Below are 23,318 nucleotides of genomic sequence, written 5' to 3'. Positions count from 1 at the left end.
ATCTGCTTGCTTACTATTAAAAATTCTATTTTACATTTGTAAATTTAAGAGGTGATTATTTTTATTTGTCAGCGTAAAGATGTGATTAAGATTTCTGTGTGTGTGTGTTAAATATGAACCAAATGAAAGAGTACTGTGTTTATATGCTATTATGATATGGTTTTTCGTTTATAATATTTTTGAATCAGAGTAACTAGTTACAAACAATATAATGGGTGTCTATATTAAAGATTATAAAAAGTTGTGTGTTTATCAAAATTCTTTTAATACCAAATGAAAGAGTACTGTGTTTATATGCTATTATGATGTGGTTTTTCGTTTATAATATTTTTGAATCAGAGTAACTAGTTACAAAAAAATATAATGGGTCTATATTAAAGATTATAAAAAGTTGTGTGTTTATCAAAATTCTTTTAATAAGTAGACAAAATTTTAAAGGACAACTTGTTTTCTACCAAATGAATTAAGGTTTTGAGTGGCGGTGTCGTTATAAAAAACTTTATCTTGTTTTCTTTTAGTCTACCGTCTTAAGTTTCTTGTCTGTCAGTTTTGAATTATTTTAAGTGCGAATGGTGATAATAAAACTTTATTCAACTTGCATAAGTTTAGACCTATGCCGTCAAAAAAAAAAGTTTAGACCTATATCATATCAAACATTGTAACCCTCAATAACTAGATAAAGTGCAATGTAGGTCTTTCTTGGTCAAATAGAAACTCTTTGGCTGTTGTGAGAGACAGAGGGAGAAGAGGTGATTCATTTTTGATCAGAATCTTATGTTTCCTAAGCAATATTGTAGGATACAACTATAAGAAGCCCTACCTTTAATTGGACCATTTTTTGTTACTCTACTACTCTTGTTATCACATATCACATTCTTAAAGAAATTTGTCCTTTCATCAACACAAATTTTTTTAGTACTTGCTTAGTTTCATAAGCACTATCGCCTGGTTTGTTATGTAGGATTGTGCAAATACATTAATTATTAAATTAATTAAGACATGTCCATTAATAATCGTATCGAATCCGATAAGAAATATCATGTCCATTAATCTTTTTCAGATCGAGTCAGCACTAGAAAAGGCTTCAAATGGGCCTAGGTGCAATCCAAACCATTAAGTATTTCATTTTCATAGGAATTGAGGGACACATCGGAGAGAAAATAAATCAACAAATGCCTTAGACTGAACCTAATAGGTGTAATCAACACCAGAATTGGGACGGATAATATGATTAAAGACCAATAAAGTGGAATAGGCAAAGATTGAAAGAATGTGCTTAAGACTACTAGACCAGCTTCAAAGACGATAAAATCTCAGCAAGTCTGAAGAGCAGAAGCATAATTTGATCTAGGAGCAGTTAAACACCTCTCATGTCACTGTTTTTTAACAAGTAGGTTGCCTGAATCACCGCTCCGTTACTAACAATCATTATCATTCATAAATCAAAGAAAAACAAGCAAATATCAAACTATGTAAGATCTATCTCAGCGTCCGAGATCGACAGAATCGATTTCGGAAAGAAACTGAGACAGATCTCCGATTGTGGTCTTTTTTATTTAGGGCGCTGCATTCATCTCTATGGCATCGTTATTTTGCTAAAGAGTCAAACTCCAGTCCCGAATCCCATCGAAAACAACCAAAAAGCATAAACATACAAACAAAAAACCAGGAAGAATTAAAAAAAAAAAAAAACACAGAGAGATCTATCGAACTATGTAGATTGATAATATGTAATGAGAGGCCGATACTCGGATAACATGATTAGGGTTTAAAGTTAGACGCAGCTATTTAAAGAGGAAACGGACGGAGCTCATTAGGTCAAAGGCTGGCAAATTTTTAATGGGCTTTATTTGGGCTTTTCTGCATTCCTTATGATTAGCTTTGAGATGGGCTTATTGGGCCCAAATTTGAACTCCTTTTATTTCTCTGCTCGCTCTTTTGCATGTTTTCTTTACATTAATGAGTAGAAGAACGAGAATTCAATGAGAGTCTCAAATGATAGATTACGAAAGACTTTCTCTATTTTTTTTAGAAACTCTCACAATCAAATAATATAACTTATTATTTTACTATTTTTTTTGTAGATGAGAGACTTCCATTGTACATGCTCTTAGAGAGCGCAAAGAGGATCAAGGACTTTGGTAGTTTAAGACATTACTAGATTCTTTTTATACCTTCGATATTCAAAACTATCTCCTTAAGAAATATCATACTCATCACAAGAGAATAAAAAGAACCGGAATAAGATTATCATTATTTAAGCATTGCAATTTTGAATTTTGAAGCTCCCCTACAGACATCTTCCTCCATAACCTGCGTTTCTGATTAGTGCTTGTTTAGTATCTGCCGAAGTAACCATGTCTCTCTGCCCACCAACCTATTATTGTACATTATATATCACAAAAACAATTTGCCGATGTTGCAAGTAAGGCTAAATCAGAAGTGTAATTATATTTTTACCTCAAAACAAGAAGCCTGCAATGAGAAGTCACTGAAGCAGCTAATGACACATTGTTGAATCTCTAAGCCTAGATTCTCCAATGTACTAACCGTTGATAGAACCAAACCCGGTTTCGTAGGACAACATATATCAAGATGTGTATCAACTTCCCTTTGATCTACTTCAAACTGCAAAATATCCGTTTTTGTTATTGCCAACAAAAATTCAGAAAAACTGTCTTGACTTCAACTGATTCTAATTTTTCAGTGATTTGTACAAGGAAGAAAAATGATTTAAGTATATGATGGGATGGGGGGTTGTACCAATTGATTTGTAACAGGATGAATTTGTAAAAGACAAAAGTCATGAGCAATGAAGCGGAAATATCATAAATTCTTGTTTTGTTTTTACCTTTAGGGAGTTTCTGACCATAGATTTGTTTGTAATGAGGTTATTTAGATGGGAGTTGCTTCCAAATTTTTGTTCGGCATCTTGCAACTTGTTAATCTTGTCCAAAAGCTCCTTCATGTAATCTATTGCATCTCCTAGTATCGATGTCCTATCCATCTGATTTTATTATAATAATCATAAAATATCAGATACATTTTCTCAAACTAGAGTCTATGCAGATTCACAAAAAGTAATAACCATTATCAATGAACAGTGTCAACAAAAGGTTCCAACAGGAAGAAAACATACATGTCACGTTAAGAACTCAACAAAAAGGAAGGATATTTTGTAAAAATTCTAGTTTTATCTTCATAGTTTTAATGTTTTGACCAATAAAATAATTTAGAGAATATATTAAACAAAGATAAAATAGAAAAATTGATTGTTTTCTTAATTCCTGCGCAAAGACCTTAAACGTCAAATAATTCAAAACAAGAGGAATATTTTGTTTCTTTTCCTTCCTTTTCTTCTTCTTTGCACCATTTAACATTGTGATCTGGCCCAATTAGTCTTGACTAAAAAATAAAACCATCAAAACTGTGGAAGGAGGACTGGAGGAGGTTTATGGAATTTGACCTTGGTGATTTTAGGGACAATGGATCGGAGCATGGAGAGTCGGTCATTTAACCGTTTCCTCCGCCGTCTCTCTGCCATGAGATTTTTCGAAGGTTGACCTTCAAGCTTCTTATTACTCTTTTTCTTGTTAGTCTCTCCGTAGTTCATGAGGCTCTTGCTTTCCTCCATCGATGGTGAGTAATTGTTGATGTTGTTCTCTTGTGAAGTCGGAAAAATAAATGGAGGATGAGAGAGAGAGGAGTCTTTGATATCCTCGAGAAAAGGATAGTCGAAAGCGGAGGAGAGCGGCAGAGAATAAGGAGGTGACGACGGTTGTGGTGGTTGGTGAAGTAATGGAGGCGGCTGAGAGATTAGATTCATCAAAGAAGAAGAAGGATGATCAATGTTGTCGTCTTCTTGGAGAAGATTGTTGAAACAGAGGTAATCAAAGTTCCAATCATTTGGGACGAATTGGTCAACCGCCGTGAATCCTCCATTGATGACGTCGAGATTGTTGCTTTCTTGTTTTGTCGATCGAGTCAGTTCCATTTCCATCTCTCTGTTTCTGAAATTCTGTTTTTTTTTGTTTAACTGGAAGTGAACAGAGTTTGTGAGTTTGGGTCAAAGAAGATGAAATGTTATCTATATAAATGCATTACGTAAGTGTGAAGTGTAATGAAGAATTCACTTTTTAACTGATTATATATAGTTACTTTATTCCATTTGACAGATAATTTTATGAATTGTTGATAAGAAATGGATTTTAAGCGTTAAAAACTTAAAAACAACAACAACCAAAAAGAAAAACAGTAGAGTAGTTTTGTCTAGTTTGTTTAAGGAGAAACACTATAGACATTACAATTAAGTGTGTTTGTTTTTAATCCATGGTCCAGCACCAACCTACGAGGCCTAAGTCTGAGACTATCTCAGCCACTTTTTTCTTACTTTTATTATAACTTTTTTCTTTTTTTTTTTTTAACTTTTTCTTTTTTTTCCTCATTTTTTTTTTTTTTTTTTTTAAAACTTATGTACTGTTTTATTCTATTGATCTCAAGGTAAATGAATTGGTGTCCTTTTCACTGAAAACGAACCATCAATAATATTACTATTCAGACAACAACAATAAAAAACGATATTATGTAATTTATACGTTTCTCTTTGATAGGAAAAAAGATCTGACCCACAAAGTATGTCCCGACCAAAATGAATGAACATCATCTTCTTGCTCTCTTCCTTAGTCAACTTATATATCTGAATATATGATCCGAATGGTATTTAATATTAGAAATATGAATAATCAGATTCATACAAAAGTAAGACGAGATAATGGTCTAGATTTCTAGATTGCCATCAGATTTTTTTATTTATTTTACTGGATAGGCTTTTAGCACTGATTTAAAAATATGGAAAAATCCTCCATATATATATACTAGAATTTAACCCGCGGTATACCGCGGGGCTATATTTTTTTTTAAAATGTAATGTTATTTTTTAAAAGACTAACTGAAGATATATCATATTAATTTGTATTTTAAAATGTAGATATCTATTTATCAATTTTTGAAGTATAAATACGAAAACATATATTTTTTTTAAGTAACGATGTATGGTGAATTTTAAAATTTTGAATATTTTACTCTGCAGTATACCGTGGGTCGGGTTTTTTATAACTGAAAATTTTAAATTTAAGTTGGATTTGTTTTGTTAATATTGTTTCTTTTGTTTTGTGTTTAAGATTGTATAATTGTATTTTGATTGTTAATTTTAGGATTTCATCCGTGATATACCGTTATTTATTAATATCGACCCAAACCCGTCATCCCATATAAACCCGTCTATATTATCTCGTTAGCTAAATTATTAGTATTATAAAATCCAAGAAAATAAATTATTATTGTTATAAAATCTAATAATTTTAGGATCTCACCCGTAGTATACCGTTATTTGAACGATTTTAAATTTATACTACTAATATATATTTTAAATTTATCATATAAAGTATATGATTTCAAGTTTTTTGTGTTTTTTTTATTTAAATAAAAAAACGGCTTAAATGATGATAGATATAGTTCTTTTCCTGTATGTGTATTTGATTTTTCTATGTGAATATTTTGATTATTATAAAATAGTATTTTTATTGCTATGCAAAATGTTAATATAAATATTTGCTATAAATTTTTTTGAAGATATATAGAAAGATTGTGTAAATATTTTTAGAAACAAATTAGGCAATATATTGTTTGGTTAATATCTTTTATTTAAATTTTGTAAAATTAATAATAAATACCAATGACATTCTTTGTAAATACTGCCCAACCCTAGGATTTATTTGCTAAAAGTCATCCAAAAATGTATATATAGATTAGTTTACACTTAGCAGGTTACTAAATATTTACAAAGAATCTCATTGACATTTATTATTTACTTTTACAAAATTTAAATAAAAGATATTAACCAAACAATATCTTGCCTAATTTGTTTCTAAAAATCTCTACACAATTTTTCCATATATCTTCAAAAAAAAATTATAGCAAAAATTTTTATTAACATTTTGCATAGTAATAAAAATACTAATTTATAATAATCAAAATAGTCACATAGAAAAATCATATACACATACAAGAAAAAAAAACTTAAATCTATCATCATTTAAGCCGTTACTTTATTTAAATAAAATAAAAACAGAAAAACCTGAAATTATATATTTTATATGATAAATTTAAAATATATATTAGTAGTATAAATTTAAAAGCATTCAAAGAACGGTATACCACGGGTGAGATCCTAAAATTATTAGATTTTATTACAATAATAATTTATTTTCTTGGATTTTATAACACTAATAATTTAGCTAACGGGATAATATAGACGGGTTTATATGGAATGACGGGTTTGGGTCGATATTAATAAATAACAGTATATCACTGATGAAATCCTAAAATTAACAATCAAAATACAAGTATACAATCTTAAACACAAAACAAAAGAAACAATATTAACAACGGACCCACGGTATACTTCGGAGTCAAATATTCAAAATTTTAAAATCCACCATACATTGTTACTTAAAAAAAAATGTATGTTTTCATATCTATACTTTAAAAATTGAAACCTATATAGGAGGAGTGATTCGAGATGGAGATGGGCATTGGCGGGGAGGGTTTTCACTTCATATAGGTATATGTTCAGCCCCGATGGCGGAATTATGGGGCATATACTGTGGATTGGTGATAGCCTGGGAACGTGGGTATAGGCGGGTAGAGTTAGAAGTGGATTCGGAGCTGGTGGTCGGGTTTGTTCAGTCAGGGGTTAGCGATGGTCATCCTCTGTCTTTCCTGGTACGGTTGTGCCAAGGCTTTTTCTCAAGAGACTGGTTAGTTCGGGTTACTCATGTGTATAGGAAAGCTAATCGTCTAGCTGATGGATTAGCGAACTATGCGTTTACGTTAGGTTTGGGTTTTTTGCGTTTAGATGATTGTCCGGATGTAGTGCATCCGATTCTTTTAGCGGATGCTAATGGGACTGCGTTCCCACGACACGTTCGTATGTAATTCTTTATTTTTTTAGTTTAATAAATTGAGGGGGGCAATTGCACCCCTCCGCCTACCAAAAAAAAAAATTAAAACCTAAACAATAGTAATCATACACTAAATAATACATAGATAAATATTTACATTTAAAAATAAAAATTAATATGATATATCTTCAGTTAAAATTAAAAAAATAGCATTATATTTTTTTAAAAAAAAATAGCCCCGCGGATTAAATTCTAGTGAGTTTTTAGTTTTTTACCATCTCAAAAATACTCGTATCCAACAAAACTCAAAAATGAACACCCGTGTCTTCGATAGACAATAGACATAATTCCGCAAATTATTACATTGTGGGTGTATCAGAGTATGCTTATATTAATATGGAAAAAGAAAAGACTGACAGGTCAAAGAGATCGAAGAAGGCTTTAGTCAACGAGATTTGGTTCTTATATCAGAAGCTACTACGAGTTGCGTGAGAGTTTGCTGACAAGAAAACATTATTATTGTTTTGGCCACACACTTATTAGAGACTGTCTCCTACTCTATCTTCACTCCATTATTCCTAGTCAATCGGATATCATTGTCTGCATTATATATCAATTGTTTTTCTTGGACAATTCATTGTTTTCATTTCTCAACATTTGAATTGAAAATTAACAAATTTTAGATATTTTAATTTCTAAACGAATCATTCTTGGATACCTCCATTGACCTTTTAAAGTATGTTTTCATCCTTATAATGGTTGGTGTAATTAAAATCAGGGACAACCAACTGGGTTGCTTAAGTTTATGTTAAGTTTGGAAATAAAATAAAGTAACAATATAAGAAGAAAAAATGACACTCTAGGGATGCCTATTTGAAACTCTTGGGTTTGTTTTGTTAAGTTTCAATTTTGGACTTTTGAGTTTTTGGTTTATTTATTTAGAGAGTTTCTACACGAAAGTAAATTATTTTGTTTCTGACTTTTATTCAGTAACTACAATACATTAATTTGCTTGTTTTATAATTTTTGTTCGATTTTGGTTATTTACAATTAATTTTTTAAAATCATTGTGGATAAAAATTTTATATGAAATTTAAAAATACTGTTTTATTTTTTAAAAGAATATTTAATGCTTTCTTTTGTCAACTGGACACTTGAAAAACCCACCCATTTGTAAAAAAAACATTGAATGTATCAAAAATTCAAAATTATTCAAGCATTTGTCTATAAAAATGGTAATGAATTAATATTATCAAAAAAATATTTTGGTTGTGCCATTGACACATCTAGTTAAGATATAAGTATATAACTATAGTTATGTTCATTGATCTTAATTATTATTACTATAAAACCCCAAGTCATAAATAAGGCCTATAAAATGTTTTGGCCCATTTTGTAGTTAACATGTTATAAAGGGAAAAGTCAGTAATTCAACTACTGTACCATCCACCGTCCGTTGGATGACAAGTACCAACAAGAAACAACAAAGTACCAACCGGTTCAACTTTTAATCTTAAATTCACCGGTCTATTTAGTCCGGTTTAAAACTCTACCTTTTAATTTCCTTTTTTTCTCTCTTCTCTACAGATTTATTTTCCACGAAAATATGAATCATCAGTTGACTCTAATCTCATTAGTCTTCTTCACTTCAGCCATAGCTGAAACCTTCAAAAACCTCGATTCTCATCCACAGTTCCCCTGTAAACCTCCTCATTTCAGCTCTTACCCATTCTGCAACGTATCTCTATCCATTAAACAACGAGCAATTTCTCTCGTCTCTCTCCTTACGCTCCCGGAGAAGATCGGTCAGCTTTCAACCACAGCTGCTTCAGTACCTCGTCTCGGTATCCCTCCGTACGAGTGGTGGTCGGAGTCGTTACACGGACTCGCCGATAACGGTCCCGGCGTCTCTTTCAACGGTTCAATCTCCGCCGCTACTAGTTTTCCTCAGGTAATCGTATCAGCGGCATCTTTCAATAGAACGCTATGGTACGAGATCGGATCTGCTGTTGCGGTGGAAGCTCGGGCTATGTACAACGGTGGTCAAGCTGGGTTGACTTTTTGGGCTCCGAATATAAATTTGTTTAGGGATCCGAGATGGGGAAGAGGGCAGGAGACTCCTGGTGAGGATCCCAAGGTAGTTTCCGAGTATGGAGTTGAGTTCGTTAGAGGGTTTCAAGAGAAGAAGAAGAGGAAGGTTTTGAAAACAAGATTTGGTAGTGATAATGTTGATGATGATGCTCGTTATGATGATGATGCTGATGGGAAACTCATGTTATCTGCTTGTTGTAAGCATTTCACTGCCTATGATTTGGAAAAATGGGGGAATTTCACTAGATACGACTTCAATGCTGTGGTAAGACTAACAACTCTTTTCTTCTTTATGAGTGTAGCTTATGGATCAACTTCAATTGATAACTCTCAGGTTTATTGGATCAGGTTGACTCAAAAATAAATAAATCATGCTATTAGATCTATAGCCTTTATTGATTGCACCTTTGTTTGGTGTCCATGAAACAGAATTTAACTAGTTATATTGCTTCTGGCTTTTGCATTATCTCCATGGTTTTGTGTCGTACACTGAGTCTAGCTTACTCTGTATTAGTAGGTCACAGAACAGGACATGGAAGACACATATCAGCCCCCATTTGAGACTTGCATAAAAGATGGTAAAGCTAGCTGCTTGATGTGTTCATATAATGCAGTTAATGGGGTCCCTGCTTGTGCGCAAGGAGACTTATTACAAAAAGCTCGAGTTGAATGGGGATTTGATGGGTAAGTGAATCTTCAACAAGGAAAGAGCGGTGATACTTGATCTGGCCAATGAAAGATTTACCGGGAAGCCTTTTTTTCTTGTATCTGTGCAGGTACATTACATCAGACTGTGATGCTGTGGCAACCATTTTCGAATACCAAGGATATACTAAGTCACCTGAGGAAGCTGTTGCCGATGCAATAAAAGCAGGTCCGTTTGAGTTCTTTTTACACTTGTTAACTTGTAAATATTTCTTTTTTTTTAAATGAAATCTGAGATGGTGTTCATAGGGGTGGATATAAATTGTGGAACATACATGCTTCGGAACACACAATCGGCGATTGAGCAAGGGAAGGTTAGCGAAGAACTAGTAGACCGAGCTCTGCTAAATCTCTTTGCTGTTCAACTTCGTCTTGGACTTTTTGATGGTGATCCAAGAGGAGGACATTACGGAAAGTTAGGATCAAATGACATTTGTAGCTCAGACCACAGAAAATTGGCACTGGAAGCAGCAAGACAGGGTATCGTGCTTCTGAAAAATGATTACAAGTTGTTGCCTTTGAACAAAAACCATGTTTCTTCTTTAGCAATCGTTGGTCCAATGGCGAATAATATAAGCAATATGGGCGGTACTTATACAGGTTCGGACTATCTATCTTCTTGTTATTTTCAACCAGGCTAAATTCTTCTCCTGGCTGAAATAGTTTATAAATGTCATATTTGTAAAGGAAAGCCGTGTCAACGAAAGACTTTGTTCACGGAACTTCTGGAGTACGTAAAGAAGACATCTTATGCGTCTGGTTGCTCAGACGTGTCTTGTGTTTCTGATACCGGATTTGGAGAAGCTGTTGCCATCGCCAAGGGAGCGGATTTTGTCATAGTAGTTGCAGGATTAGATCTCTCTCAAGAAACCGAGGATAAGGATCGATTTAGTCTTTCTTTGCCTGGTAAACAGAAAGATCTTGTGTCTTCTGTTGCAGCTGTGAGCAAAAAACCAGTGATTCTTGTTCTAACCGGTGGAGGACCAGTGGATGTAACGTTTGCTAAAACTGACCCAAGAATCGGAAGCATCATCTGGATTGGTTATCCAGGTGAAACCGGTGGACAAGCACTAGCTGAAATCATATTTGGAGACTTCAATCCAGGTTAGTCTATAGCAAATCAAGGCATCATTTGTCCATTCCGTTTTCTGTTTATGGTTTCGGTTCAATTGCAGGTGGAAGATTACCGATAACGTGGTATCCCGAGTCCTTCGCGGATGTTCCAATGTCGGATATGCACATGAGAGCCGATTCATCTCGTGGATATCCAGGAAGAACATACAGATTCTATACCGGACCTCAAGTTTACAGTTTTGGAACTGGTTTAAGCTACACGAAATTCGATTACAAGATCATATCAGCACCAATCAGACTTAGCTTATCAGAACTTCTTCCACAACAGTCTTCTCACAAGAAACAACTACTACAACACGGAGAAGAACAGCTCCAATACATACAACTCGATGATGTGATGGTTAACTCTTGCGAATCTCTGCGCTTTAATGTTCGGGTTAACGTGAGAAATACGGGAGAAATCGACGGTAGTCATGTTCTGATGCTGTTTTCGAAAATGGCTCGGGTTTTGTCTGGAGTTCCGGAGAAGCAGCTGATTGGATTTGATCGTGTTCATATTCGTTCTAATGAGATGATGGAAACAGTGTTCGTGATCGATCCTTGCAAGTATCTAAGCGTAGCGAATGATGTCGGGAAGAGAGTGATTCCTCTGGGGATTCATGCCTTGTTCTTGGGAGATTTACAACATTCTCTATCTGTTGAATTCTAAACAAAACTGTAATCCGGAAAAAGCCAATAAAAATGTAATTCCTTCTTTCTAGAAAGCCAGGTCAGCTAAGGGAGTGTGAGACGCACGTAGTTTTGCTGCGCGTGTGGTCGTGCGAGAGATTATTGAACAGAAAAAGGTGAGCTGTCGTGGGTCCCACGATTTTCAGGGAAATTGGGTCCCCACATCTGTTGTTGTGTTTGGGGATAGACGCAACATTATTATTATTATTTACGGTTATGACCTCCTTTTTCCAGTATACAACCTGACACCTCAGCATATATGGAAAGATGTGTGTTTTTAATCAAGGATCCGACGGCTCAGATTTAAACCAACCTCGTCAAATGTATATATACAAAATTGCACTTATTTTCTCAATAATTGAGTCACTCTCACCTCTCTTTTTCTTAAATCTTGGATCGAGTCTCTTTCTCTCTCTCTTACAAGTTCTTGTTGATCTGGTTCAAGGAATCAAGGGCTAGACAAAAATTTAGATCCCTGAGAAATCTGGGTTATTTCTACAGTTCAGATTCATCATTAACTTGTGATTTCTTTTTAAAGGGTATTTTCGTCATTTGAAGGTCGGACGCTGCCACAATTGGCTAATTCCTCCGGCTTTAAGAAAAAAAATAAAAAAATCTCGGTGTTTCTGGGCTGTTCTACCCCTTCAATTCCGGCGAGTTTGACCGTCGATTTAGTCTCGAATAAATTTCTTTAAATTTTGTTTTGTATTTGTATTTATGTATCTCTATCAATTAAATTGTGATGCATTTCTAAATTTATGAGGAGATAGGAATTTATAATCTAACAAGTGGACGGATTATCAAGAAATGGCTGACTTTGCAAAAGTGAAAGCGAGAATATTAAGAAGTCTCAATTAGAAAAATATAGAAAAAGAAAAAAAAGAAAATTCAGTGTGGGCCCATGTGAAGCAGTTCAGACTCCGAAATTACCAATTTGCCTCTAATTTTTGTTTAATTAAGAAAATCGTAGGAGAAAAAAAGCACACACGAGGCACGACGCGCCTCACGAACCAACGGCTATGGAACGGTCACTGGATAAATTAACGCAATCTGAGCCGTCCATGTCAGCTTACTCGGGCAGATGGATCGGGCAACGTCATCAAACAGATCTGAACCGTCAGATCTCGAATCAACGGTGAGGAGAAGCACTAAGCGTTTTAACGGGCAGATTTCAATGTCCTTTAAGAAGAGACGATGCCTCACCTTATTTTTCCTCGTCCTCCTCGCCAAACAATAATCCTCTTCTTTCTTCCGATCGCCGGAATTGTTTTTCCGGTGGTGTTTATTTCTCACTTTAACGTTTGTAAGTTATACAAGGATCAGATCAAAGGTCTGATTCCGGCGGAGAGAGAAGAGATTCTATCCCTCTGATATGATCTTGTGCCCTTCGATTTTTGTATGGCACCTACGGTTTTGGCTAACCTAAACGAACCGTTGTTTCTGGGACAATGTGGCGCCGTTTTTATGAGGAAATACACAAACCAACCCCTTTCCGGTGATATCAACAATCCTCTTTTCAACCCTAACCCTAACCCTAACTCAATCTCCGCTTACGGGAACAATTCGAGCAAGCATTTCGATGATTCGTTAGCTTGTGGAGATTACGTATCCTTTGATCTTGATGGGTACACCTCGAATCAGCTCAGGGAGCTGAAGAAGCGTCTCAATTCGGAGCTCGAGCAAGTTCGGTTCCTGAGAGAAAGGATCGAATCCGGTACGTTCGTGAGCGGCTCTGTTTATACTAGTCAAGCTCGTAGCTTTGCTGATGAAACGAATGACGTTGGAGTGAAGAAGACGAAGAAGAAGAAAATTGGGCATGGTCAGAAGCGAAGCAATCCGTTTGCTACGGACGAGCCTAGCCTTAAGCGTCCGGTGGCTTTGGATCTAATGCCAGAGAAGGTGTTGAAGAGTATGATGACGACGTGTGGTCAGATCTTGGTGAAGCTGATGAAGCATAAATGGTCATGGGTTTTTAACCAGCCTGTTGATGTGGTAGGTTTAGGGCTTCATGACTATCATGTGATCGTGGAGAAGCCAATGGACCTGGGTACTGTGAAGATGAATCTGGAAAAGGGTTTTTACAGATCGCCGATTGATTTCGCTTCTGATGTTAGGTTGACTTTCACCAATGCGATCTCGTATAATCCAAAGGGGCAAGATGTTTATTTAATGGCTGAGAAGCTTCTGGGTCAATTTGACGTTTGGTTCAACCCTACATTGAAGAAATTCGAGGCTCAAGAGCTGAAAGTTATGGGATCATCTTCTCGTCCTGAACCTGAGCTTATTCAGAGAGTGTGGAATCAGATTCATGTGGCGGAGAATGCAAGGAAAGGACCTGAACAGATTTCTATAGCTAAAAAGCTGGATTCTGTGAAGCCACTACCTACATTGCCTCCTTCTCCAGTAATGGAGATAACACGTGACCCATCTCCTCCTCCTTCACCGGTTCAGCCACCACCACCACCACCTCCCCAGCCGGTTAGACAAGTCGAAACACCACCTGAAGTGGGTGAAACGAATAAGGGAAGGAAAGGGAAGTTACCAAAGCCCAAGGCTAAGGATCCAAACAAGCGGCAGATGACAATGGAAGAAAAGGGAAAGCTTGGCGTTAATCTACAAGAATTGCCTCCTGAGAAGCTTGGACAGTTGATTCAGATTCTTAGGAAGAGAACAAGAGATTTGCCTCAAGATGGTGATGAAATTGAGCTAGATATTGAAGCTTTAGACAATGAGACTCTGTGGGAGCTTGATCGTTTTGTCACTAACTATAAAAAGATGGCAAGCAAGATCAAGCGACAAGGGTTTATCCAGAATGTGTCAACTCCACCAAGAAACATGGTAAAGCAAACTTCTGATCCTTTTATCAAAAAGAACGCATTTTTTCTGTCTGGTTAGTACTGATCTTTGTCTATATCATCAGCCTCTGGTGACAGAAATGGGAAGCGCTGAGAAGAGAGGGAGGAAAGGAGGGGAAGCAGGAGAAGAGGATGTAGACATTGGTGAAGATATACCAGTTGAGGATTATCCATCAGTGGAGATTGAAAGGGATGGTACAGCCGCGGCTGCTAGTGGTGGCTCTAGTTCTTCTGGCAGCTCTAGTTCGAGTGGCAGTTCTTCATCTAGTGGTAATAAAATCTTGTCCCATCATTTATTTCTCAGTTAGTTGTTTTATCTTTTTGCCAATGTTTAAACGACTTTTGGTGTCTGTGACTCTATGCAGATTCGGAGTCAGGGAGTTCATCAGGAAGCGATTCGGATGCGGATAGTGTGCAATCTCCATTTGTGGAGGCAAAAGAAGCCCCGTAATAATTGTTGACCGTACGTTGATATATGCATAACAACTCGAGGAGACTAGAATCAGAGAATTTGGACGGAGGTGGAACTTCGGTGTAAAGGGAAAGGAAGCTAAACTCGAAAGAAAAGATTTTAAGTTTTAGGGAAACAGTAGATAGAGGAAAAAATGTAAAGGGTAGTTAGAGAATTTCTAGGTTGAGCAAGAGGTGGAAGAGTTCCTTTTCCTCTTTCAGATTAAGGTTCTTTAGTTCTTTTAGATTATTGTTGACACCATGAACAGAGGGTTGAGAGTGACTTAGTAAAAGAAAAGATTGAGAACAGAGGGTTGGTTTGTTCCTTTTTTGTCGGGAATGAGTTTGGTAAGAAGAAAGAAATATGTAATGGAGAATGTGAAAATGGTTCGAAGAAAAAGTATTATCTTTGTTCGTTTCGTTCATGAACCATTATTTTGTTACCAAGTTGCACATCTCTGAGATGTTTACTACAATACTTGAAGCATGCTCAGTGAACAAGCAAGTAAAAAAGTTTAATTTCATTGAATGACAATAATAATCCCAAAGTTGAGTGTGAGAGTAGCAAAGGACATTATTAGTTCAAGACTTCAAGCAGAAGCAGCCAAGAGTCCATTGTGTCTGAGCAGAGGCTCTGGGGAAGGTTCTCGTCCTCTGAACTCCACAAACACCTGTTCAATATTTTACCATTACATTTGATCATTATAAGCTCTGGAAACAAACCACTTGGATTTATGATAAGTAGAACCTATAGTATAAAGGCAGAGAATAGATTTTTACTTTTAGAGGTGCTTTTCCTCCTCCCAGAGCAAGTATTGTGTTTCTGAATCTTTGTCCTGTTTCTTTAACAGCCTGTGGTTTTGGAACCCACACAACACAAAGAGATGTTCACAATCTGGAAAATCGAATCAAAGCTTCAATAAGTTTTGTTTAGCAGCAACATACCTTGATGTCATCCAACCCAGCATCTTCAAAAGCTGAAAACGCATCTGCAGACAAAACCTCCGCCCACTGCATGTTTTCCACAGAGTATATTTAGATATTTGACCAGAGAGAGAACCGTCATGAAGAGATCTGTTGTATCGGTGAATTATATAGAAACTAGAGGATATATTTACCTTGTAACTGTAGTATCCAGCTGCATAACCACCTGACAAGACATGAGTAGGTGAACAAGTGAAACAAACTATCAAACGCACCTATGCTAAGTGCACATGACTGTTAAGGATGCGTTTACGACAAAATGGGTTTAAGGATGTTACCTGCAAATATATGACTGAAGCTACAGAGGAATCTATCTTCAGGAAGTGGAGGAATCACTTGTGTTTTTATGGACACCCTTTGATCAACATCGTAGATGGTCTCTGTCCCACCTGGCATGTATTTTGTGTGCAGCTCCAGGTCAACTGTAGCAAACTTCAACTGGAACAAACAAGAGCCATATTTACTGAAATGTGTACAGATCCGCTGAAGAAGAGAATCTTGCTTGGTTCTACATATGAACATCTACAGTTTGATATGATGTACTGACCTGGCGAAGACTAAGGGACCCTGCACGGAATGTTCTTGCAGCCAGTAGCTTCTTGTATACATTCTCGGGAAGAGTTTCTCCTGTTTGATAATGCTTAGCAATGCTCATCAAGGTATCCCTGAAACCACATTCAGATAATGTTCATTATAAATTTACTAGTAAATGCCTCTACACAGCACTGCGAAGTATTGGTAAGAGGGTAAAAATCAACGGGACCCAAAAAATTAAATTCGGCAAGGCAGGTGAACCCAAGTACCTGTGGTAGCACCAGTTCTCCATAAACTGTGAAGGTAATTCAACTGCATCCCACTCGATATTTCGGATACCAGCCACTAGCCCCTCATCCTCTTTGGTAAGCATATGCTGAAGAGCATGGCCAAATTCATGGAACACAGTCTCTACCTGTAAATCAGAATAATATTATTGTCATAAGAACAAGGATCATGAGTCCTTGATCATGCACATAAGAGTAAGCTTATCAAGATTCATGTCAAGCTCCTACATTAATTCCAAAAGCACCTAAAGTTTCAAGTATGGAAAGCTACACATATGTCGAAAAGAGAAGTGGTCTATCTAGTGCTACTCCTGATGATTGTAAATTTTTTTGTCATAGCATGGCCCTCCACGCCACCATGAGAGAATACCATTCCACAATAGTCCAATAATTTAATAAAATTACACATGAAGTAAGTTTTCTCAGGCACCGTAACTTCTAGTTCAGGAAAAACTACTCTTGTGGGCATGGATACTCATAGTTTGTTACCAACTACCACACGTATTCAGCATTATTATTTCATTTTTTCAGCATTTACTTCCTTCACAATCAATATATGCTTTACAAACTGATGTAGAATTTAAGATATTCTTTACCTCACGGAATGTCATAAGGCTTGGCTTGTCACCAACTGGTGGAGTTTGGTTGCAGACCATTTGAGCAACAGGGAGCCTAACGGAGGAACCCTTCTGGGCCATGACTCGGCTACGAGAAAAAACTTCATCCATCCAAGCGCCGTCTCTCTTTTCTGAAGGACGAGAGTAGGGATCAAAGTAGAAATAAGCAGTTGGATTTCCAGAAGAATCTTTGACACAGTAGAACCTAACATCGCTGTTCCAGACCTTCAAGGCAATAATATATAACATGTTAACAAACATAATAATGATGGACATAACAGAAAAACGACATATTAAGTTCCAGATTTTACCGGAGCTACACCATCTGCTGGAACAACATCAATTCCAAATAGTGTCTTAGCTAGACCGAATAATGCATCCATAACCTTTGGCAGTGAGAAGTAAGGTCGCAGTTCTTCCTACAAAATTACAAGCAGTGAGCAATAAGCATCAAGAGTTTCAAAACAATATACAATTGTATCACAAGCTAAAGAATAAGGACGAGAACCTCATTAATATCGTATTTGGATTCACGAAGCCTCTCACTCCAGAAAGTGATGTCCCAGTGAGTCAAACTGTCAGCTTCTGCAGCACCTTGGTTCTTAGCAAAACTCTTAAGGTCTTCTATGTCTAAGTCCATAACACATATAAAATTAATTAGGGTTTTGTCTTGAATGGCCGATACCAAAAAAAGCTATGAGGGACACCGTTACAGACTTTATTGGATAGAGAAATGCAGTAGCAGCTTACTAGTTTAAAGAACTATATGTTGATTTAAGGAAAATTTTCACTAGAATTTACCTTGAACAGCCGGATCCCATGAAGCACTGCGAAGCTTTTCTAGTAGCTCATCTGCTTTCTCTACAGTAGCCATTTTCGTGGCCATGCTTACCTGGACAGGGAGAATGAAATTTAATTTAAGCCCCATGAGTAAAGGAGAGTAGGTTGACTTAGATGACTATACCTCAGCGTAATTTCTGTAACCAAGAAGCTTAGCCTTTTCCAATCGAAGCTTCAAGATTTGGTCGATAATTGCTGTATTATCTAAATCACCCGAAGAGGCACGGGATAAGTAAGCACGGTAGACTTCCTCCCGTAGAGATCGGTTTTCGGCATGTTGCATGACGGGAAGATAACTAGGAGCATCAAGTGTAATGAGCCATGGTCCAGTGTCAGCAGTTGCATTTTCATGGCCCTTGGGTCATATATTAAGACAAATCAACAACTGAAAAACCCTATGTAAATCAACATGAAATTTTCTACATCTTTCAGATATTGTTTATACCTTGGAAACAGCTGCTTGTGCGAACAATCCAAGTGCAGATGGCGGTAACCCCTCGATCTCTTTCTTGTCTGTTATCAACTTTTCAAATTTCTTTGTAGCGTCCAAAACATTCTCAGAAAACTTATGAGAAAGTTTTTCAAGTTCCTATAGTGGAAAGCGGCAAATCAAGTAAGAAAATGAAGTTAGACATTTATTTGTGAAGAGTTTTAGAACAAACCTGTTCAATTTTGTTAAAATCTTCTCTCTTGTCGTCTTCAAGAGCAATACCACTGAGAACCGCCTCCTTTATTTGCGCTGAAAACACATGGAAACCATATTAGCACAGATCTTTAAACACTGAAAGTATAAAATGATTCCGCCTGCTTATCGATAATCTTTAGAATACTTGCCTTCAACTAATCGTTGACGAGCTTCGCTCAGTGATTTCCAGTCTGGCGATTCTCGAATAGCTTTAAATGCATTGTAAATGGGTTTGCTCTGTCCCAACCTGAGCTGGTACTTCACCTTCTCTGGCTGCAGATGAAAGTAAGGTTAGGAAACAAGAATATGAATCCTACTAATTCACCGATCAAACAAACAAAAACTCAAAATCCCTTTTGTCTGAATCCATAAAAAAATCCGTGAATTATCATTTTATCATTGATGAAAATGTTTGATAATAAAGTAGATAATTTGAACTAAGCCACTCAAGAGCAGAGAAAAACTTGGCAATACAATAAAAATAAAAATCTACCTGAACTTCTTCAATGGCAGCACGAAGCTCAGGCGTGTCCTTGACAGCCTTAAGATGATTGATCATTCCCCAAACAACAGATAACCGATCAATAATCTTCTCTAATGGCTCCACTAGTTTCGGCCATGAGGGCTCTACAGTTTTTTCTAGCTGCTCCAATTCAGCTTCCTGGAAAAAATCGTTTCACGCAAATGTCAATAATCCAATAACGTAGACAACATAATATGTTCATAGAAACAATACACAAGTCCAATAAAACGAGGTTTCAGAAGAAGACGTACGAGCTGCTGCAACAGAGCACGAACCCCAGGTCTAACATGGTGAGCATCAACAGAGTCAAACGGAGGGAAGTCAAAATTCTGCAATAGAGGATTCGAGGAGAGAGAATCTTCAGAAGCCATTGATGGAGATTGACGAGGAAGAGAATGAGAAGCGGCGGTAGTGGAGTGGAGGTGAATCTGAGGGAAGACAGATGGGGTAAAGAATGTGACTGACAGAAAGTTGAGGGGCGAAAGTGAGAATAACAGAAACCTGCGTTTGCGTTCGCCAATGCTAAAGGGTAATTTCGTCAAATCAAAACTTTTGTATTCTGAGTTTTGAACCGGACTTGGAGATTTTAGGTTGTTTGTTTGGTTTGGTTTGGTTTTAGGACATGCCCACCAAGTGTTCGACGAAATGATCTTTTTGTGATAACTGGATAAGTCATAGAAAGTTTATTGTTTTCTGCAAGGCATGATGTTACAGATTTTAAAATTAGTTCCTACTTTTTTCTTAATGTTTTCACATCGTTTTCGAAGATAATGTTGTTTTTGTATCTGGGTTTGTTCTTGCACGTAGGATAATATATATTTCAATTTTGAATATTACTTTGGTCAATTTGTTTTGCTTTTCTTATACAATTGTTTATCACATTCCTTTCATGATAACAGATAGACTTAGTTGACAAAACAAAGGAAAAGCTTCTCTTTTGAAGGTTGATGCTAATTAGTGTTATCCGAGTTTGAGCTGGCTATCTTATTTTTCTAATCCTAGGTTTCTCATTGACTTGATGCAAGTATATTCGCTTATTATGTGGTCTCTTGAATTTTGGTGTTTTTATATTTCTCATAAAGAACAGATCTTTTTGATCTTTTGTGCATTGACATGTTCTTGAGTTTACAGAATGAACCATCTATGTTGGTGACTAATCATGTCTTCGTTCAATTACTTATAGTGGTTGTGCATAAACTAGTTCTGTGGAAAATATTAGTGTTAAATGGTCCACCTTTTATTGTGATTCCTTATTTTTGAAGTCTATAAAGTTTTGACTCTGCATATTCACCTATTGGCTTGAGGGGAAAATATGTCTTCTCTTTGATATGCCTGAGTTCCTTTGTGATTATTATAAGCTGTCTTACAATTTATGATGAGTATCAAACATGTCTTCCTCATTTTTCTATTCTGTTATGTCATATTCATAAGCAATCAATACAAGGATATGATTTGTTTACTCTTATGGTCAACTATTTGGCGACTTCATTATGAAAAAAATTCCATGTGATAGCTGGGATCACGCTTCAAATGATTTCATTCTTCTAATCATGGTTTAGTCATTGACTTGCTGTTACGTAAACATATCAGTTGCACAATTCTTGGTCTCTTATGCTCATACGTCTGCTTCTGCCTGTAAATGGCCAACCCAGTCTTGTTCTTTTCCTTTGCTTTGGTTCTCCCTGTTGTCTGTTCAGTTCAATTTAACATATCTCGTTTTGGGTCAGATGTTTCTGAAATAGCATACCAAGGAGATGCAAGAGCAAATGGGGCTGTTGAGCTTACCAACAGTGACTACACATGCCGTGCCGGTTGGGCTACTTATGGTAAGCAGGTTCCTTTATGGAATCCAGGTACCAGTAAGCCTTCGGATTTTAGTACGCGTTTCTCCTTCAGAATTGATACTCGGAATGTTGGGTATGGCAATTACGGTCATGGGTTCGCTTTCTTTCTAGCTCCAGCGAGAATCCAATTGCCTCCCAACTCAGCTGGTGGTTTCTTGGGTCTATTCAATGGAACCAATGATCAGTCTTCTGCTTTCCCACTTGTTCATGTCGAATTCGACACATTTACTAATCCAGAATGGGATCCTCTCGACATCAAATCTCATGTGGGAATCAACAACAACTCTCTTGTTTCCTCTAACTACACTTCTTGGAATGCAACCTCACACAACCAAGATATAGGCCGTGTACTGATCTTCTATGATTCGGCTAGAAGAAACTTGAGTGTCTCTTGGACTTACGACTTAACATCTGATCCTCTGGAGAATCCAAGCCTATCTTACATCATTGATCTCTCAAAGATACTGCCATCAGAAGTTACAATCGGGTTTTCTGCGACATCTGGAGGGGTCACCGAGGGAAATAGACTTCTGTCATGGGAGTTCAGTTCAAGCCTGGAGCTAATAGATATAAAGAAAAGTCAGAATGACAAGAAGGGGATGATAATTGGTATTTCAGTTTCTGGGTTTGTTTTCCTGACCTTTTTTATTGCCTCTCTCATCGTCTTCTTGAAACGGAAGCAGCAGAAGAAGAAAGCAGAGGAGACAGAAAACTTAACATCGATAAATGAAGATCTTGAAAGAGGAGCAGGACCGAAAAAGTTTACTTATAAAGAGCTTGCATCAGCTGCTAATAACTTCGCAGATGATAGGAAGCTAGGGGAAGGAGGGTTTGGAGCGGTTTATAGAGGGTACTTAAACGGCTTGGATATGATGGTTGCAATAAAGAAGTTTGCTGGCGGGTCAAAGCAGGGAAAGAGAGAGTTCGTAACTGAAGTAAAGATAATCAGCAGTTTGAGACATCGAAACCTTGTGCAACTCATTGGTTGGTGCCATGAGAAAGATGAGTTTCTAATGATATACGAGTTCATGCCAAATGGTAGTCTCGACGCCCATCTTTTTGGTAAAAAGCCGCATCTCGCTTGGCCTGTGAGATGCAAAATAACTCTTGGTATCGCCTCTGCGCTGCTTTATCTTCACGAGGAGTGGGAGCAGTGTGTTGTGCACAGAGACATCAAGCCGAGTAATGTGATGCTGGATTCCAATTTCAATGCCAAGCTTGGTGATTTCGGGTTGGCTAGATTGATGGACCACGAGCTAGGTCCACAGACTACGGGGATAGCAGGAACATTTGGTTACATGGCTCCTGAATACATAAGCACCGGAAGGGCGAGCAAAGAATCTGATGTTTATAGCTTTGGAGTGGTTACATTAGAGATTGTTACAGGAAGAAAATCTGTGGATCCAAGACAAGGAAGAGTGGAGCCTGAAACAAGCCTTTTAGAGAAAGTGTGGGATCTCTATGGAAAAGGAGAAGTTATCACAGCAATCGACGAGAAACTCAGGATTGATGGTTTTGATGAGAAGCAAGCAGAATGTCTCATGATTGTAAGGCTATGGTGTGCTCATCCTGATAGAAACTCGAGGCCTTCGATAAAACAAGCGATCCAAGTCTTGAATTTTGAAGCAGCATTGCCTCATCTTCCGACCAAAATGCCTGTTGCTACATATCATGTATCATCTTCGAATACTACATCGGTTAGCTCTGCTACTGTAACATTTTCAAGTGCTCAACATGGCCGTTGAGCAAATCCATTGTTGCTGACTTTATTATAGCCTGTTTTTTACTCTTCTTCTTCTGTGTTTATGTGTTGGATTTAGTCCTTGTGCTTCTGGATTTTTGATCTTTGTTGTTTCTTCTGTGTGTGTGTTGTACTCAGTCCTGTGCTAAAAAATGATAGATCTTATTTGAATTCTGATTTCAGTTTGTTGGTGTCTTTTCACTCTTTTGGGTTGGTTTGGGCTTATAAAAGCCAAAACAAAAAACAGGTTTCGATAAAATAATAGACGCGTCAGGTAGGGGTCGAACCTACGACCTTCTGCTTAGGAAACAGACGCTCTATCCACTGAGCTACAGACGCTTATTTGTGATTAGTAATCACAATATTTATAATTAATGAATGAATGTCATAGCATAGA

At 36.9% G+C, this 23,318-nt stretch overlaps 5 protein-coding genes and 1 non-coding gene across 6 annotated transcripts; 3 read left to right on the top strand and 3 right to left on the bottom strand.

Moving 5' to 3' along the window:
• Positions 1–2,173: 2,173 nt before the first annotated feature.
• Positions 2,174–4,206, bottom strand: LOC9309534 (transcription factor bHLH61). The gene is made up of 4 exons (XM_021021083.1): positions 3,467–4,206; positions 2,852–3,007; positions 2,461–2,628; positions 2,174–2,377 (listed from the first exon to the last, which is right to left on the bottom strand). The coding sequence occupies exons 1-4, from the start codon at positions 3,998–4,000 to the stop codon at positions 2,291–2,293; spliced, it is 945 nt and encodes a 314-aa protein (XP_020876742.1). The 5' UTR covers positions 4,001–4,206; the 3' UTR covers positions 2,174–2,290.
• Positions 4,207–8,541: 4,335 nt separating this feature from the next.
• On the top strand, positions 8,542–11,596 carry LOC9307496 (probable beta-D-xylosidase 6). The gene is made up of 6 exons (XM_002873419.2): positions 8,542–9,318; positions 9,571–9,737; positions 9,830–9,927; positions 10,008–10,358; positions 10,446–10,862; positions 10,934–11,596. Exons 1-6 carry the CDS (start codon positions 8,569–8,571, stop codon positions 11,539–11,541), a joined length of 2,391 nt encoding a protein of 796 aa, XP_002873465.1. The 5' UTR covers positions 8,542–8,568; the 3' UTR covers positions 11,542–11,596.
• Positions 11,597–12,766: 1,170 nt separating this feature from the next.
• Positions 12,767–15,281, top strand: LOC110227286 (transcription factor GTE2). Its single transcript, XM_021021071.1, has 3 exons — positions 12,767–14,399; positions 14,482–14,686; positions 14,782–15,281. Exons 1-3 carry the CDS (start codon positions 12,960–12,962, stop codon positions 14,865–14,867), a joined length of 1,731 nt encoding a protein of 576 aa, XP_020876730.1. The 5' UTR covers positions 12,767–12,959; the 3' UTR covers positions 14,868–15,281.
• LOC9309533 (probable cytosolic oligopeptidase A) lies at positions 15,252–19,801 on the bottom strand. Its single transcript, XM_021021061.1, has 17 exons — positions 19,588–19,801; positions 19,307–19,474; positions 18,963–19,086; positions 18,791–18,867; positions 18,574–18,717; positions 18,253–18,483; positions 18,090–18,180; positions 17,797–17,918; positions 17,600–17,707; positions 17,268–17,513; positions 16,654–16,799; positions 16,398–16,515; positions 16,129–16,288; positions 15,985–16,016; positions 15,812–15,877; positions 15,647–15,718; positions 15,252–15,537 (listed from the first exon to the last, which is right to left on the bottom strand). Exons 1-17 carry the CDS (start codon positions 19,705–19,707, stop codon positions 15,457–15,459), a joined length of 2,106 nt encoding a protein of 701 aa, XP_020876720.1. The 5' UTR covers positions 19,708–19,801; the 3' UTR covers positions 15,252–15,456.
• Positions 19,802–19,885: 84 nt separating this feature from the next.
• Positions 19,886–23,107, top strand: LOC9309532 (L-type lectin-domain containing receptor kinase IX.1). The gene has a single exon (XM_002873418.2). The coding sequence runs from the start codon at positions 20,976–20,978 to the stop codon at positions 22,923–22,925; it is 1,950 nt and encodes a 649-aa protein (XP_002873464.1). The 5' UTR covers positions 19,886–20,975; the 3' UTR covers positions 22,926–23,107.
• Positions 23,108–23,187: 80 nt separating this feature from the next.
• Positions 23,188–23,260, bottom strand: TRNAR-CCU. The gene has a single exon. It is a non-coding gene; the product is annotated as a tRNA-Arg (tRNA).
• Between the last annotated feature and the right edge of the window lie 58 nt (positions 23,261–23,318).

The sequence above is a fragment of the Arabidopsis lyrata genome (genome assembly GCF_000004255.2).
Source record: "Arabidopsis lyrata subsp. lyrata unplaced genomic scaffold ARALYscaffold_6, whole genome shotgun sequence".
NCBI lineage: Eukaryota > Viridiplantae > Streptophyta > Magnoliopsida > Brassicales > Brassicaceae > Arabidopsis > Arabidopsis lyrata.
Note: the sequence above shows the minus strand (reverse complement) of the source record. Positions and strands in the feature narration are given on the sequence as shown.